Source organism: Anomaloglossus baeobatrachus, chromosome 2 (assembly GCF_048569485.1).
Source record: "Anomaloglossus baeobatrachus isolate aAnoBae1 chromosome 2, aAnoBae1.hap1, whole genome shotgun sequence".
NCBI lineage: Eukaryota > Metazoa > Chordata > Amphibia > Anura > Aromobatidae > Anomaloglossus > Anomaloglossus baeobatrachus.
The window spans coordinates 408,625,625-408,644,812 of NC_134354.1; the positions used below are offsets into that span (position 1 = coordinate 408,625,625).

General features: G+C 37.7%; 1 protein-coding gene across 3 annotated transcripts in view; it reads left to right on the top strand.

The window, feature by feature from the left end:
• CSMD2 (CUB and Sushi multiple domains 2) overlaps positions 1 to 19,188 on the top strand; it is a 1,639,331-nt gene that overhangs the window by 1,130,098 nt on the left and 490,045 nt on the right. For 2 of the 3 annotated variants that reach the window (XM_075336114.1, XM_075336115.1), the window contains exon 13: positions 2,028 to 2,210. The exons of the other annotated variant lie outside the window; for it this stretch is intronic. In XM_075336114.1, coding sequence (XP_075192229.1) covers positions 2,028 to 2,210 — 183 coding nt within the window. The remainder of the gene's footprint in view (positions 1 to 2,027; positions 2,211 to 19,188) is intronic. 3 annotated transcript variants of the gene reach the window in all.

The following is a 19,188-nucleotide window of genomic DNA, read 5'->3' on the forward strand; positions in this document are numbered from 1 at the left end:
TGTGTTCTTTAGCCCAAACAAGTCTCTTCTGCTTGTTGTCTGTCCTTAGCAGTGGTTTCCTAGAAGCTATTTTACCATGAAGGCCTGCTGCACAAAGTCTCCTCTTAACAGTTGTTCTAGAGATGAGAAGGTGTGTCCAAAAACTTTTGGTCTCTACTGTATATATGTACTGTGTGTATATATGTGTATGTATATATATATATATATATATGTATACACCCACACACCTATATATATATATATATATATATATATATATATATATCTATATATATATATAATGTATATTTTTATATATATATATATATATATTCCCCGTTCATTACCTATGCCTGTGCTTGATGTACATAGCAATGAGTGACAGTTAAAATATATACAGTATCTACATTTTGCAACACGTGGAAGCTGTTTATCATATCTGTGTATATTTTGTGGCCGTCTTGTGATTGTAAATTGATATCAGTTAAGGGTTTTAATAGAATATTGTGTTATAATAATGAGCTTGTATATTGAGAAATTTGAGTCCCAAATTAAATTTGCTTAAAAGTAACAATTGACTGTAACTTGACTAAGGTTTGACTAAGGGTTAACTTGTATTAAAGGGGTTGTCCACTACTAGGACATTCCCTTCTCATTCCCTATTCTCATTCGCCATTTCTGGCCCCGTTAAAATAAAAAAATCTTATACTCACCTCCTGTGCCTGCTTAGTTCAAGCGATGCCGACACTCGTGTTCCCGGGGCTCATGTGAGGTTGTGATGTCACATGAGCCCTGCAGTCAATCACCTCTGGGTTCACTGTCCCCCCAATCAGACATATGAGTAATAATCAATAAGTGTGAGCTGTGACAAATCAGTCACATCCTGTTAATTAATCATATGTCTGAAGGCGAAAAGAGAAGCCGGCGGTGATTAGGCACTGGGCTTGCATGACATCACAACCTTACATGAGCGTGGAAATGACAGGGCCAGCACCACTGAAACAGCAGCAGCATAGGAGGTGAGTATAAGCTTTTTTATTTTAATGGGGCCAAGCATGGGGAATGAGAAAGGGTTTTCCAAGTAGTGAACAACCCCTTTAAGTTTAAATTCTTTTTTCATGTACATCATGCAAAATCTAGGCAAAACAGTGTACTTGTGCCAAGATTTACGAATACAGCCTAAAAGTACATGTGACAACAATGCTAAGCACATATTCTAGACTTTTTAGTCTCAAATTCAATCACTTAAAGAACGCTCAGTTTGGACAGTTCCCATTAAATCAGTACTCTTGGGAGGAATGCCTGTTTCTTTGTATGTACAGTATAGTGGAAGCTGCAGTCTACATTTTCTACTTAAGTATGAATATAAAACATCTGTTTCTTAAAAGTAATCTTTTTCTATAATAAATCACCATAATAGTTCTCATTATATAATCATACATTTAAGGCATGCTGCTGGGAAATATATATGTGAGGATTTAAACAAGGCACACTGTTTTACACTTACCAATGGGAACTAGAGCTTGCTGCATAAAGCTGAGAACTTCTTTGGATTACATTATTATATGCAATCATATGTATAATATTCATTGTCCTGGTACTGAAAGAGAGGTAAGAGATAATCGAGGAAAAGTTCATTTCCAGCTTTTGTCTCAAGTGGTTAAATATTATCAAGCAAAAACAGCCTCAAGACAAACAAAATATTGTGTTTGATTACCGCTTTCCTGCTCTGTACGATAGGCTAGGATACTTAACACTACTTCTAAATCTGCGTTCTGTAGCTCCTCATCTCATTATCTACCTAGAAGTGTTAGATGATGGTGCTCATGGATTATGGGCATATTCTTTTATTGTTTTAATGTAAATGTGATCATGTGCTTAAAAACATACGCCAATAGATTTACAAAGACAGGGGAAAATGTAACATTATGATTGTAAAATGGTAACGATGATAGCATGTGTACCAGAGGAGATGATTAAAAGGGTTTGAAATGCCCCACAACAAGTAAAAAGTACTCAGAACATTTAATTTTGCTCTTGTCTTTCAGAAATAGACCAGGGGAGCTGCGGAGATCCAGGAATTCCAGCATTCGGAACAAGAGAAGGTTCAAGATTTCGACATGGGGACACTCTGGTATTCCGGTGCCAGCCGGCATTTGAGCTGGTTGGGCAGTCGACAATCACATGCCAAAAGAACAGCCAGTGGTCTGCCAGAAAACCTAGTTGTGTGTGTAAGTGAGGAGAGAAGTTTGTGTGTGTGTAAAACCAGGCCAGCCAGACAGCAATGGGTGCCATGCACCCACTCATCTTTCCACCCTCCCCTACCCCCCCAAGGCAATAAGGACTCGGAGTGCCATGCAAATGAAAATACTAATCGCATGCTAATAACATTCATATTCCATTTTCAGCAGTAATTTAAGCCGCTCAACGAGGGAGAGGTGCAGCTGGAGTTACTGCCTCTCTAGGAGAACCTTATTTTTTATCATGAAATATTCATGTTTTAATTTAGGAGAAGAGAATTTCCGCAATCAGGCAGTTTTTAAATGTACCTTGTACTGCATTTTTAGTTGAATTAACTCTGTCGATGTGGGATCTGATTTTTATGGCGACCTCTCTAGAGTTCTTTCTATATGACGCAGAGCTTGTCAAGTACATAAGGTAAAAAGCCAACAGCAACTTCCAAAAGGTGTAAGATTAGAGCCATGGCGATGTAATTAAAACTGTAGGGGCATTCTTGTTATAGCGCAATTGATGAATAAATCTATATTATATCCATCCTTGTATTCTGCACAGTGCAGCTAACAGAAGCCTGTGGTTCCGCACTGCTGGGACGTGTTGTTTCTAAAGACTGCAGTTCATTTTAGGGAGACTTTGCTTCTAAGTGTTTCTTCAGTAAAGTCGCTTATGTATCTAATATGTTACTTTTACTAACCTGTATAATATTAAAGTATTGTTAGATAGGATATTCAAAGATTTCTGATCTCTAAAGCAATCTAACTTCAGGACAATTCATTTAGAACAAATATCAAATCTAACATCTTGATGAACAGTAGGTCATTGGTAATCCACCCTCCACATTATAGCATTCACAACTACAACTTTTAGCCTTCAACTAGATTGAGCAGGGTCCAACACTGCGAATGTGTCCCATATACACAGAAATACATATGGCCATGGTTGCACTATTGATTTGTAACTGTGTCTGATTTTATTTTGGAAAAGTATGGCAAATTTTTATTTAAAAAATATAATATATAATGGGAACATTAACCAAACTATAACCTTGTGTACATTATGTGTGTCCTGGTATAGACAACTCCTTTATAGGTTCATTCTCAAGTTGCCTCTTGAGCAGCAGACAGTTCTGCAGTTTCCTTACTTCCTAGTTGCTGGAAAGGCGGGCACTTCTCCTTGAGTGACAGTCCTGTTGAGTAGCAGTGCTGTTGTATTAGTAGAACTATAAAGCGCAATACTAGTTCTAATTTAACACATTCAGCTATTAGCATTTGTTCTGGTCTACACCATTATCATTATATTTACATACAGTGAGTGAAGCCAGGCATACTGTAAGTCCACTATAGCACTATAAACCACTATCCCCCCAGAGTAGTAACCATCACAATATTCAACATATATTTTAACTGCAGAAGAGTAATAGTTTCTGCCACTAGATAATGTATTGTTACCGAATTCAAGCATCAACATCTGATTTGTGTGAAGCTATCTAGAATAGTTACACAAAAAAAGTAAAGCAGGATGATACCTACATTATAATTGTTTCTCCTATCTATAAAATAACTGGGCTCCAGGAATTGAAACTTAAAAGTATTGTTTTAATAATGAAAATTGGAATAATGTATGACATTTTTATGTTCAAAAGTAGTTTCTATTCCTCTATTGAAAAAGTAACTTAAAAGAAGTTACATTTCCTTTCTGTTCCCAAAAGAACTATAGTAACCATATATTCCCTCATAAATTATTGGATCTGGACATATTCCAAGGTGACCAGTTAGTTAAAGGCGTTGTCCTATGAAGACAACCTCTATGCATATACTCTAATTGAAACCCTTCTATGGAACATAATATAGATTTGCTGTTTAAAATTAACTCCCTTTCTGGCAAGTGTGAGCAATCATTGTACTAAATAAATTATTAATTTACATAGTATAACAGGCACAATGTAGTATTACATTTTAACTGCAGCAGCTGAAATGCTTGCCCCTACGGCTTTCTACGGCACAGAGTATACTCACAATGATCAACCACATTCTGAAAGTGGTTGTCCACTTTTAGAGACAATTTATTTTTTATCTACATCAAAGCATTTTATGGTAAAAATTATTTTTTTGCAATTTAGCTTCACAAAAAATGTGTTATTTTTGCCTTCTATAGCCTGTGTGTAACACTGTCTATCATTGGCTACATAATTAGTTAAATGAGAATCTGTCCGTGAGCTTTTTCTATCGGTCTGATGGGAGTGTTTGTAACTGTTTTATCCATTTTTTTTCTGAGCTTCTCTCAGTTTGTTTATAACAGACCACGTGAAAAATTAGTGTGCAGAGAAATAAAGAGCCTGTAAAATCCAAATCATGCAAAACTTTTAATTAAACTCATTTGCATAAATTATTTATAGGGCCAAATAGATCCATTTAAATAAAAAAAAGCGGGAAAGATGGGCAATCCCTTTAAAGGGTTATTCTTAAGTTGCCTCTTGAGCAGCGCACAGTTCTACAGTCTGCTTACGTCCTGGTTGTTGGCAGAGAGGACACTCGTCTTTGAGTGACAGTTCTGTTGAGTAGTAGACCTGTAGTATCATCACATTAGAATTCTAAAGATCAGCCTAAGTTCTGCTTTAACACATTCAGTTTCCAGTGTTTATCCTGAAGTGTACCCAGTTATTATTATAGCTACATATAGAGATATCAGTGTACTTGAAAAAGCACTCAGGACTGGGAGACCTGCTCTGAAAGGAGTGAATAGGGGATGATGATTTTGCAAGCTTTAAAAATAGCATTTCTTCAGAAGATTAATGGAAGGAGGTAAATGGAGAGAGGGTGAGAGGGGGAGGGAGGTGACCAACTTACTGATGTATAGAAATCAATAGGCTGGAGAGAGATGTCTGGAATGTCATGAGTAAATCCCTCCTCTGAAATGTAACAACTCTGCACACTTGGCCACACTAAGGTAGTTGGATTGTGTAAAAACAAACTGTACACTACCATAAGTAAGATAAAAGCTCTAAGATAAAGAGAACCCCAAATTTTCATGTTATCTAACTAACTAAAGTAAAATTTAATAACAACAAAATGCTCCTTTAAGATTCAGATATTTGTGTACGTTTTTTTGTTTCCTGTAACCATGGTGTCTAAGTAGGCTTAAGGTCCCTTGTCCCACAAAAACATACAGTACAGTTATAAATGCCCATACACAAGCTTAGCTAGTAAAATAGTGCAAAGTGAATGCTATTGACCCTGACAAGAGACCAAATTGATCATATTGTCTATATAAGTCTTTAAGATAATTGTGGCAAGGGGGTGCCCATGGTTGTACCTATAAGTAGTAGGGAGGTTGTTGTTCTAAATGGCCTTCGAACCTTGTAGGAGATCCAAAGGTCCCTTTTGTTTAATATAAGACTATTATTGTAAATAATACACAGTGGCTATGAGGCACTGTTTCAAATTTCACTTTAGTCATTAATATATTTTCCCCTACAATATATATAGAGAAAAATATGTACAGCATCAGCAAAACATTTATGGCTGCAAATCTTTTCAGGCAATAATTAGACTTCAAATATAGCAGGAAAAAAATGAAAGCAGGACTGTGCTTAAGAAGGTCCTCACATGGACCTAAACATTGCTGTTATGGGCTATTAAATGTAATCTATCACTACATTTGATCCATATAAACTATTAATACAGGCTATAAAATAACAAAAAAAAGTCAAACTTGTGTGCCTCTTATCAGATACTTTGTAATGGATAAATCATCTTTCATCACTTTGTGTATACTAGCACCTCCAGGCTATGGGGAGGATGCTGCCTGTGAGATACATCTGCCTCCAAGAACTTAGTTATAATCACACACCGCTCTGTAATTATAATCACACACAGCTTTGTAGTTATAATCATACACAGCTCTGTAGATATTATCACACACAGCTCTGCAGTTATAATCATACACAGTTCTGCAGTTATAATCACACACAGCTCTGTAGGTATAATCACACACAGCTCTGCAGTTATAATCACACACAGCTCTGCAGTTATAATCACACACAGCTCTGTAGGTATAATCACACACAGCTCTGCAGTTATAATCACACACAGCTCTGTAGTTATAATCACACACAGCTCTGCAGTTATAATCACACACAGCTCTGCAGTTATAATCACACACAGCTCTGTAGGTATAATCACACACAGCTCTGTAGTTATAATCACACACAGCTCTGCAGTTATAATCACACACAGCTCTGCAGTTATAATCACACACAGCTCTGCAGTTATAATCACACACAGCTCTGCAGTTATAATCACACACAGCTCTGCAGTTATAATCATACACAGCTCTGCAAATAAATTCACACACAGCTCTGCACTTATAATCACACACAGCTCTGCAGTTATATTCACACACAGCTCTGCAGTTATATAATCACACAGCTCTGTAGTTATAATCACAAAAAGCTCTGTAGTTATATAATCACACACGGCTCTAGTTATACAATTACACATAGCTCTAGTTATAATTACACACAGCTCTGCAGTTATAATCACACACAGCTCTGCAGTTATAATCACACACAGCTCTGCAGTTATAATCACACATAGCTCTGTAGTTATAATCACACACAGCTCTGCAGTTATAATCACACACAGCTCTGTAGGTATAATCACACACAGCTCTGCAGTTATAATCACACACAGCTCTGCAGTTATAATCACACACAGCTCTGCAGTTATAATCACACACAGCTCTGCAGTTATAATCACACATAGCTCTGTAGTTATAATCACACACAGCTCTGCAGTTATAATCACACACAGCTCTGCAGTTATAATCACACATAGCTCTGTAGTTAAAATCACACACAGCTCTGCAGTTATAATCACACACAGCTCTGCAGTTATAATCACACACAGCTCTGCAGTTGTAATCACACACAGCTCTGTAGTTATAATCACACACAGCTCTACAGTTATAATCACACACAGCTCTACAGTTAAAATCACATACATCTCTTCAGTTATAATCACACACAGCTCTGTAGTTATAATCACACAAAGCTCTGTATTTATAATCACACACAGCTCTGCAGTTATAATTACACACAGTTCTACAGTTATAATCACACACAGCTCTGCAGTTATATAATCACGCACAGATCTGTAGTTATAATCACAAACAGCTCTGTAGTTATATAATCACACACAGCTCTGCAGTTATAATCACACACAGCTCTGTAGTTATAATCACAAACAGCTCTGTAGTTATAATCACACACAGCTCTGTAGGTATAATCACACACAGCTCTGCAGTTATAATCACACACAGCTCTGCAGTTATAATCACACACAGCTCTGTAGGTATAATCACACACAGCTCTGTAGTTATAATCAAACACAGCTCTGCAGTTATAATCACACACAGCTCTGCAGTTATAATCACACACAGCTCTGCAGTTATAATCACACACAGCTCTGCAGTTATAATCACACATAGCTCTGCAGTTATAATCATACACAGCTCTGCAGATAAATTCACACACAGCTCTGCACTTATAATCACACACAGCTCTGCAGTTATAATCACACACAGCTCTGCAGTTATATAATCACACAGCTCTGTAGTTATAATCACAAACAGCTCTGTAGTTATATAATCACACACGGCTCTAGTTATACAATTACACATAGCTCTAGTTATAATTACACACAGCTCTGCAGTTATAATCACACACAGCTCTGCAGTTATAATCACACACAGCTCTGCAGTTATAATCACACATAGCTCTGTAGTTATAATCACACACAGCTCTGCAGTTATAATCACACACAGCTCTGTAGGTATAATCACACACAGCTCTGCAGTTATAATCACAAACAGCTCTGCAGTTATAATCACACACAGCTCTGCAGTTATAATCACACACAGCTCTGCAGTTATAAGCACACACAGCTCTGCAGTTGTAATCACACACAGCTCTGTAGTTATAATCACACACAGCTCTACAGTTATAATCACACACAGCTCTACAGTTAAAATCACATACATCTCTTCAGTTATAATCACACACAGCTCTGCAGTTAGAATCACACACAGCTCTGCAGTTAGAATCACACACAGCTCTGCAGTTATAATCACACACAGCTCTGCAGTTATAATCACACATAGCTCTGTAGTTATAATCACACACAGCTCTGCAGTTATAATCACACACAGCTCTGCAGTTGTAATCACACACATCTCTGCAGTTAGAATCACACACAGCTCTGCAGTTATAATCACACACAGCTCTGCAGTTATAATCACACACAGCTCTGCAGTTATAATCACACACAGCTCTGCAGTTATAATCACACACAGCTCTGCAGTTATAATCACACACAGCTCTGCAGTTATAATCACACACAGCTCTGCAGTTATAATCATACACAGCTCTGCAAATAAATTCACACACAGCTCTGCACTAATAATCACACACAGCTCTGCAGTTATAATCACACACAGCTCTGCAGTTATATAATCACACAGCTCTGTAGTTATAATCACAAAAAGCTCTGTAGTTAGTTATATAATCACACACGGCTCTAGTTATACAATTACACATAGCTCTAGTTATAATTACACACAGCTCTGCAGTTATAATCACACACAGCTCTGCAGTTATAATCACACACAGCTCTGCAGTTATAATCACACATAGCTCTGTAGTTATAATCACACACAGCTCTGCAGTTATAATCACACACAGCTCTGTAGGTATAATCACACACAGCTCTGCAGTTATAATCACACACAGCTCTGCAGTTATAATCACACACAGCTCTGCAGTTATAATCACACACAGCTCTGCAGTTATAATCACACATAGCTCTGTAGTTATAATCACACACATCTCTGCAGTTATAATCACACACAGCTCTGCAGTTATAATCACACATAGCTCTGTAGTTAAAATCACACACAGCTCTGCAGTTATAATCACACACAGCTCTGCAGTTATAATCACACACAGCTCTGCAGTTGTAATCACACACAGCTCTGTAGTTATAATCACACACAGCTCTACAGTTATAATCACACACAGCTCTACAGTTAAAATCACATACATCTCTTCAGTTATAATCACACACAGCTCTGTAGTTATAATCACACAAAGCTCTGTATTTATAATCACACACAGCTCTGCAGTTATAATTACACACAGTTCTACAGTTATAATCACACACAGCTCTGCAGTTATATAATCACGCACAGATCTGTAGTTATAATCAGAAACAGCTCTGTAGTTATATAATCACACACAGCTCTGCAGTTATAATCACACACAGCTCTGTAGTTATAATCACAAACAGCTCTGTAGTTATAATCACACACAGCTCTGTAGGTATAATCACACACAGCTCTGCAGTTATAATCACACACAGCTCTGCAGTTATAATCACACACAGCTCTGAAGGTATAATCACACACAGCTCTGTAGTTATAATCACACACAGCTCTGCAGTTATAATCACACACAGCTCTGCAGTTATAATCACACACATCTCTGCAGTTATAATCACACACAGCTCTGCAGTTATAATCACACACAGCTCTGCAGTTATAATCATACACAGCTCTGCAGATAAATTCACACACAGCTCTGCACTTATAATCACACACAGCTCTGCAGTTATAATCACACACAGCTCTGCAGTTATATAATCACACAGCTCTGTAGTTATAATCACAAACAGCTCTGTAGTTATATAATCACACACGGCTCTAGTTATACAATTACACATAGCTCTAGTTATAATTACACACAGCTCTGCAGTTATAATCACACACAGCTCTGCAGTTATAATCACACACAGCTCTGCAGTTATAATCACACATAGCTCTGTAGTTATAATCACACACAGCTCTGCAGTTATAATCACACACAGCTCTGTAGGTATAATCACACACAGCTCTGCAGTTATAATCACACACAGCTCTGCAGTTATAATCACACACAGCTCTGCAGTTATACTCACACACAGCTCTGCAGTTATAATCACACATAGCTCTGTAGTTATAATCACACACAGCTCTGCAGTTATAAGCACACACAGCTCTGCAGTTGTAATCACACACAGCTCTGTAGTTATAATCACACACAGCTCTAGAGTTATAATCACACACAGCTCTACAGTTAAAATCACATACATCTCTTCAGTTATAATCACACACAGCTCTGCAGTTATAATCACACACAGCTCTGCAGTTAGAATCACACACAGCTCTGCAGTTATAATCACACACAGCTCTGCAGTTATAATCACACATAGCTCTGTAGTTATAATCACACACAGCTCTGCAGTTATAATCACACACAGCTCTGCAGTTGTAATCACACACAGCTCTGTAGTTATAATCACACACAGCTCTACAGTTATAATCACACACAGCTCTACAGTTAAAATCACATACATCTCTTCAGTTATAATCACACACAGCTCTGTAGTTATAATCACACAAAGCTCTGTATTTATAATCACACACAGCTCTGTAGTTATAATTACACACAGCTCTGCAGTTATAATTACACACAGTTCTACAGTTATAATCACACACAGCTCTGTAGTTATATAATCACACACAGCTCTGTAGTTATAATCACACACAGCTCTGCAGTTATAATCACACACAGCTCTGCAGTTATAATCACACACAGCTCTGCAGTTATAATCACACACAGCTCTGCAGTTATAATCATACACAGCTCTGCAGATAAATTCACACACAGCTCTGCACTTATAATCACACACAGCTCTGCAGTTATAATAACACACAGCTCTGCAGTTATATAATCACACAGCTCTGTAGTTATAATCACAAACAGCTCTGTAGTTATATAATCACACACGGCTCTAGTTATACAATTACACATAGCTCTAGTTATAATCACACACAGCTCTGCAGTTATAATCATACACAGCTCTGCAGTTATAATCACACACAGCTCTGCAGTTATAATCACACACAGCTCTGTAGTTATAATCACACACAGCTCTGTAGTTATAATCACACACAGCTCTGCAGTTATAATCACACACAGCTCTGTAGTTATAATCACACACAGCTCTGCAGTTATAATCACACACAGCTCTGTAGTTATAATCACACACAGCTCTGTAGTTATATAATCACACATGGCTCTAGTTATACAATTACACATAGCTCTAGTTATAATCACACACAGCTCTGCAGTTATAATCATACACAGCTCTGCAGTTATAATCATACACAGCTCTGCAGTTATAATCACACACAGCTCTGCAGTTATAATCACACACAGCTCTGTAGTTATAATCACACACAGCTCTGCAGTTATAATCACACACAGCTCTGTAGTTATAATCACACACAGCTCTGTAGTTATAATCACACACAGCTCTGCAGTTATAATCACACACAGCTCTATAGGTATAATCACACACAGCTCTGCAGTTATAATCACACACAGCTCTGCAGTTATAATCACACACAGCTCTGTAGGTATAATCACACACAGCTCTGCAGTTATAATCACGCACAGCTCTGTAGTTATACAGTACAGAACAAAAGTTTGGACACAAATTCTCATTCAAAGAGTTTTCTTTATTTTCATGACTCTGAAAATTGGAGATTCACGTTGAAGGCATCAAAACTATGAATTAACACATGTGGAATTAAATACTTAACAAAAAAGTGTGAAACAACTGAAAATATGTCTTATATTCTAGGTACTTCAACGTAGCCACCTTTTGCTTTACTTACTGCTTTGCACACTCTTGGCATTCTCTTGATTAGCTTCAAAAAATAGTCACCGGAAATGGTTTTCACTCCACAGGTGTGCCTTTTCAGGTTTAGTAAGTGGGATTTCTTGCCTTATAAATGGGGTTGGGTCTATCGATTGTATTGTGCAGAAGTCTGGTGGATACACAGCTGATAGTCCTAATGAAAAGACTGTTACTTGCTTTTTTCTTGCCATAATACAAATTCTAAGTAAAGAAAAACGAGTGGCCATCATCACTTTAAGAAATGAAGGACAGTCAGTCCGAAAAATTAGAAAAACTTTGAAAGTGTCCCCGAGTGCAGTGGCAAAAAACATCAAACGCTACAAAGAAACTGGCTCACATGAGGATTGCCCCAGGAACGGAAGAACAAGATGTGTAACCAGCCTCAGAAATCGCAAGTTAACAGCAGCTCAGATTAGAGACCAGGTCAATGCCACACAGAGTTCCAGCAGCAGACACATCTCTAGAACAACTATTAAGAGGAGACTTTGTGCAGTAGGCCTTCATGGTAAAATAGCTGCAAGGAAACCACTGCTAAAGACAGGCAACAAGCAGAAGAGACTTGTTTGGGCTAAAGAACACAAGAAATGGACATTAGACCAGTGGAAATCTGTGCTTTGGTCTGATGAGTCCAAATTTGAGATCTTTGGAACCAACCACCGTGTCTTTGTGTGACGCAGAAAAGGTGAACGGATGAACTTACATGCCTGGTTCCCACCGTGAAGCATGGAGGAGGAAGTGTGATGGTGTGGGGGTGCTTGCTGGTGACACTGTTGGGGATTTATTCAAAATTGAGGGCATACTGAACCAGCATGGCTACCACAGCATCTTGCAGCAGCATGCTATTCCATCCAGTTTGTGTTTAGTTGGACCATCATTTATTTTTCAACAAGACAATGATCCTAAACACACCTCCAGGCTGTGTAAGGGCTATTTGACTAAGAAGGAGAGTGATGGGGTGCTACGCCAGATGACCTGGCCTCCACAGTCACCACACCAGAACTCAATCTAGATGGTTTGGGGTGAGCTGGACCGCAGAGTAAAGGCAAAAGGGCTAACAAGTGCTAAGCATCTCTGGGAACTACTTCAAGACTGCTGGAAGACCATTTCCGGTGACTATCTCTTGAAGCTCATCAAGAGAATTTCAAGAGTGTAAAAAGCAGTAATCAAAGCAAAAGGTGGCTACTTTGAAGAACTTAAAACATAAGACATATTTTCAGTTGTTTCACACTTGTTTGGTAAGTATTTTATTCCACATGTGTTAATTCATAGTTTTGATGCCTTCAATGTGAATCTACAATTTTCAGATTCATGAAAATAAAGAATACTCTTTGAATGAGAAGGTGTGTCCAAACTTTTGGTCTGTACTGTATAATCACACACAACTCTAGTCATATAATCCCACATAGCGCTACAGTTATAATCACACACAGCTCTGAGTTATAATCACACACAGATCTGCAGTTATAATCACACACAGCTCTGCAGTTATAATCACACACAGCTCTGTAGTTATAATCACACATAGCTCTGTAGTTATAATCACACATAGCTCTGTAGTTATAATCACACACGGCTCTGTAGTTATAATCACACATAGCTCTGTAGCTATAATCACACACAGCTCTACAGTTATAATCACACACAGCTCTGCAGTTATAATCACACACAGCTCTGTAGTTATAATCACACATAGCTCTGTAGTTATAATCACACACAGCTCTGTAGTTATAATCACACACAACTCTGCAGTTATAATCACAAACAGCTCTGTAATTTTATTCACACACAGCTCTGTAGTTATAATCACTCATAGCTCTGTAGTTATAATCCCACACAGCTCTGTAGTTATAATCACTCACAAATCTGTAGTTAAAATCATACACAGTTCTGCAGTTATAATCACACACAGATCTGTAGTTATAATCACACACAGCTCTACAGTTATAATCACACACAGCTCTGTAGTTATAATCACACATAGCTCTGTAGCTATAATCACACACAGCTCTACAGTTATAATCACACACAGATCTGCAGTTATAATCACACACAGCTCTGCAGTTATAATCATACACAGCTCTGCAGTTATAATCACACACAGCTCTGTAGTTATAATCACACACGGCTCTGTAGTTATAATCACACATAGCTCTGTAGTTATAATCACACACAGCTCTGCAGTTATAATCACACACAGATCTGCAGTTATAATCACACACAGCTCTGCAGTTATAATCATACACAGCTCTGCAGTTATAATCACACACAGCTCTGTAGTTATAATCACACACGGCTCTGTAGTTATAATCACACATAGCTCTGTAGCTATAATCACACACAGCTCTACAGTTATAATCACACACAGCTCTGCAGTTATAATCACACACAGCTCTGTAGTTATAATCACACATAGCTCTGAAGTTATAATCACACACAGCTCTGTAGTTATAATCACACACAGCTCTGCAGTTATAATCACACACAGCTCTGCAGTTATAATCACACACAGATCTGCAGTTATAATCACACACAGCTCTGCAGTTATAATCACACACAGCTCTGCAGTTATAATCACACACTACTCTAGTTATAATCACACACAGCTCTGTAGTTATAATCACACACAGCTCTGCAGATATAATCACACACAGCTCTGCAGTTATAATCACACACAATTTTGTAGTTATAATCATACACAGTTCTGCAGTTATAATCACACACAGCTCTGCAGTTATAATCACACACAGCTTTGTAGTTATAATCACACACAGATCTGCAGTTATAATCACACACCGCTCTGCAGTTATAATCACACACAGCTCTGTAGTTATAATCACACACAGCTCTGCAGTTATAATCACACACTACTCTAGTTATAATCACACACAGCTCTGTAGTTATAATCACACACAGCTCTGCAGTTATAATCACACACAGCTCTGCAGTTATAATCATACACAGCTCTGCAGTTATAATCACACACAATTTTGTAGTTATAATCATACACAGTTCTGCAGTTATAATCACACACAGCTCTGTAGTTATAATCACACACTGCTCTGCAGTTATAATCACACACAGCTCTGCAGTTATAATCACACACAGCTCTGCAGTTATAATCACACACAGCTCTGCAGTTATAATCACACACAGCTCTGTAGTTATAATCACACACAGCTCTGTAGTTATAATCACGCACAGCTCTGCAGTTATAATCATACACAGCTCTGTAGTTATAATCACACACAGTTCTGTAATTATAATCACACACAGCTCTGTAGTTATAATCATACACAGTTCTGCTTTTATAATCACACACAGCTCTGTAGTTATAATCACACACAGTTCTGCAGTTATAATCACACACAGCTCTGTAGTTATAATCACACACAGCTCTGTAGTTATAATCACACACAGCTCTGCAGTTATAATCACACAGCTCTGCAGTTATAATCACACACAGCTCTGTAGTTATAATCGCACACAGCTCTGTAGTTATAATCACACACAGCTCTGTAATTATAATCACACACAGCTCTGCAGTTATAATCCCACACAGCTCTGCAGTTATAATCATACACAGCTCTGTAGTTATAATCACACACAGCTCTGTAATTATAATCGCACACAGCTCTGTAGTTATAATCACACACAGCTCTGTAATTATAATCACACACAGCTCTGCAGTTATAATCACACACAGCTCTGCAGTTATAATCATACACAGCTCTGTAGTTATAATCACACACAGCTCTGTAATTATAAACACACACAGCTCTGTAATTATAATCACACACAGCTCTGCAGTTATAATCACACACAGCTCTGCAGTTATAATCACACACAGCTCTACAGTTATAATCACACACAGCTCTGCAGTTATAATCACACATAGCTCTGTAGTTATAATCACACACAGTTCTGCAGTTATAATCACACACAGCTCTACAGTTATAATCACACACAGCTCTGCAGTTATAATCACACACAGCTCTACAGTTATAATCACACACAGCTCTACAGTTATAATCACACACAGCTCTGCAGTTATAATCACACACAGCTCTGCAGTTATAATCATACACAGCTCTGTAGTTATAATCACACACAGCTCTTTAGTTATAATCACACACAGCTCTGTAGTTATAAACACACACAGCTCTGTAGTTATAATCACACACAGCTCTGCAGTTATAATTACACACAGCTCTGCAGTTATAATCACACACAGTTCTGCAGTTATAATCACACACAGCTCTGTAGTTATAATCACACACAGCTCTGCAGATATAATCACACACAGCTCTGTAGTTATAATCACACACAGCTCTGTAGTTATAATCACACACAGCTCTGTAGTTATAATCATACACAGCTCTGCAGATATAATCACACACAGCTCTGTAGTTATAATCACACACAGCTCTGTAGTTATAATCACACACAGCTCTTTAGTTATAATCACACACAGCTCTGTAGTTATAATCACACACAGCTCTGTAGTTATAATCACACACAGCTCTGCAGTTATAATTACACACAGCTCTGCAGTTATAATCACACACAGTTCTGCAGTTATAATCACACACAGCTCTGCAGTTATAATCACACACAGCTTTGTAGTTATAATCACACACAGATCTGCAGTTATAATCACACACAGCTCTGCAGTTATAATCACACACAGCTCTGCAGTTATAATCACACACTACTCTAGTTATAATCACACACAGCTCTGTAGTTATAATCACACACAGCTCTGCAGTTATAATCATACACAGCTCTGCAGTTATAATCACACACAATTTTGTAGTTATAATCATACACAGTTCTGCAGTTATAATCACACACAGCTCTGCAGTTATAATCACACACAGCTTTGTAGTTATAATCACACACAGATCTGCAGTTATAATCACACACCGCTCTGCAGTTATAATCACACACAGCTCTGTAGTTATAATCACACACAGCTCTGCAGTTATAATCACACACTACTCTAGTTATAATCACACACAGCTCTGTAGTTATAATCACACACAGCTCTGCAGTTATAATCACACACAGCTCTGCAGTTATAATCATACACAGCTCTGCAGTTATAATCACACACAATTTTGTAGTTATAATCATACACAGTTCTGCAGTTATAATCACACACAGCTCTGTAGTTATAATCACACACTGCTCTGCAGTTATAATCACACACAGCTCTGCAGTTATAATCACACACAGCTCTGCAGTTATAATCACACACAGCTCTGCAGTTATAATCACACACAGCTCTGTAGTTATAATCACACACAGCTCTGTAGTTATAATCACGCACAGCTCTGCAGTTATAATCATACACAGCTCTGTAGTTATAATCACACACAGTTCTGTAATTATAATCACACACAGCTCTGTAGTTATAATCATACACAGTTCTGCTTTTATAATCACACACAGCTCTGTAGTTATAATCACACACAGTTCTGCAGTTATAATCACACACAGCTCTGTAGTTATAATCACACACAGCTCTGTAGTTATAATCACACACTACTCTAGTTATAATCACACACAGCTCTGTAGTTATAATCACACACAGCTCTGTAGTTATAATCACACACAGCTCTGCAGTTATAATCACACACAGCTCTGCAGTTATAATCACACAGCTCTGCAGTTATAATCACACACAGCTCTGTAGTTATAATCACACACAGCTCTGTAGTTATAATCACACACAGCTCTGTAATTATAATCACACACAGCTCTGCAGTTATAATCACACACAGCTCTGCAGTTATAATCATACACAGCTCTGTAGTTATAATCACACACAGCTCTGTAATTATAATCGCACACAGCTCTGTAGTTATAATCACACACAGCTCTGTAATTATAATCACACACAGCTCTGCAGTTATAATCACACACAGCTCTGCAGTTATAATCATACACAGCTATGTAGTTATAATCACACACAGCTCTGTAATTATAAACACACACAGCTCTGTAATTATAATCACACACAGCTCTGCAGTTATAATCACACACAGCTCTGCAGTTATAATCACACACAGCTCTACAGTTATAATCACACACAGCTCTGCAGTTATAATCACACATAGCTCTGTAGTTATAATCACACACAGTTCTGCAGTTATAATCACACACAGCTCTACAGTTATAATCACACACAGCTCTGCAGTTATAATCACACACAGCTCTACAGTTATAATCACACACAACTCTACAGTTATAATCACACACAGCTCTGCAGTTATAATCACACACAGCTCTACAGTTATAATCACACACAGCTCTGCAGTTATAATCACACATAGCTCTGTAGTTATAATCACACACAGCTCTGCAGTTATAATCACACACAGCTCTGCAGTTATAATCACACACAGCTCTTTAGTTTTAATCACTTGCAGCTCTGCAGTTATAATCATACACAACTCCGTAGTTATAATAACAGACAACTCTGCAGTTATAATCATACACAACTCTATAGCTGTAATAACACACAGCTCTGCAGTGACATCAGGAGACCAGAGAGCGGTCATCACACATCACACTGGTAGCTGCTCCTTCTCTTTAAAATCTCTGCAAGTGGAGTTACCTTCCAGGCAGAATCCTCCCCATAACTTAGAAGACCTCATTTACATAAAGTGATAAAAGATTATTTTTCCAACAAGGCATCTGATATGAGACATACAGGTATGACTTATTTCATCATTCTATAACCTGTATGCCCATATTAATAGTTTAAATAGGTCAAATGGGGTGACAGATTCCCTAAAAACTTTTTTTTCTTGATAATTGCTGTTGAAGGGCTGCTTCCATTTTTTCTGCTGTATATACAGTACATAAGTGTATATGACAGAAAATGTTTGCTATTATTTTTCCTTTTTAATGAAACTTAAGACATTTTCTTTTCATTTTTTGTAGAATAATAAAGAAGCCTCTAAAATAACTTAACATGACAAAATCAGTCTTATATTGTTTGCGAAGAGTTTACAGCCATAGAGTCCGGTACAGTCGATATTTTATTAGGCGGCTTTTATAAAATTGTTGAGCAGTATTACCTTGCTTTAGTCACACATTAAATTGTTTTTCAGTTTACATCATGCTGAGATTAGACAAGTCTCACTTCCTCAGGGAGAACTCAGGGGTT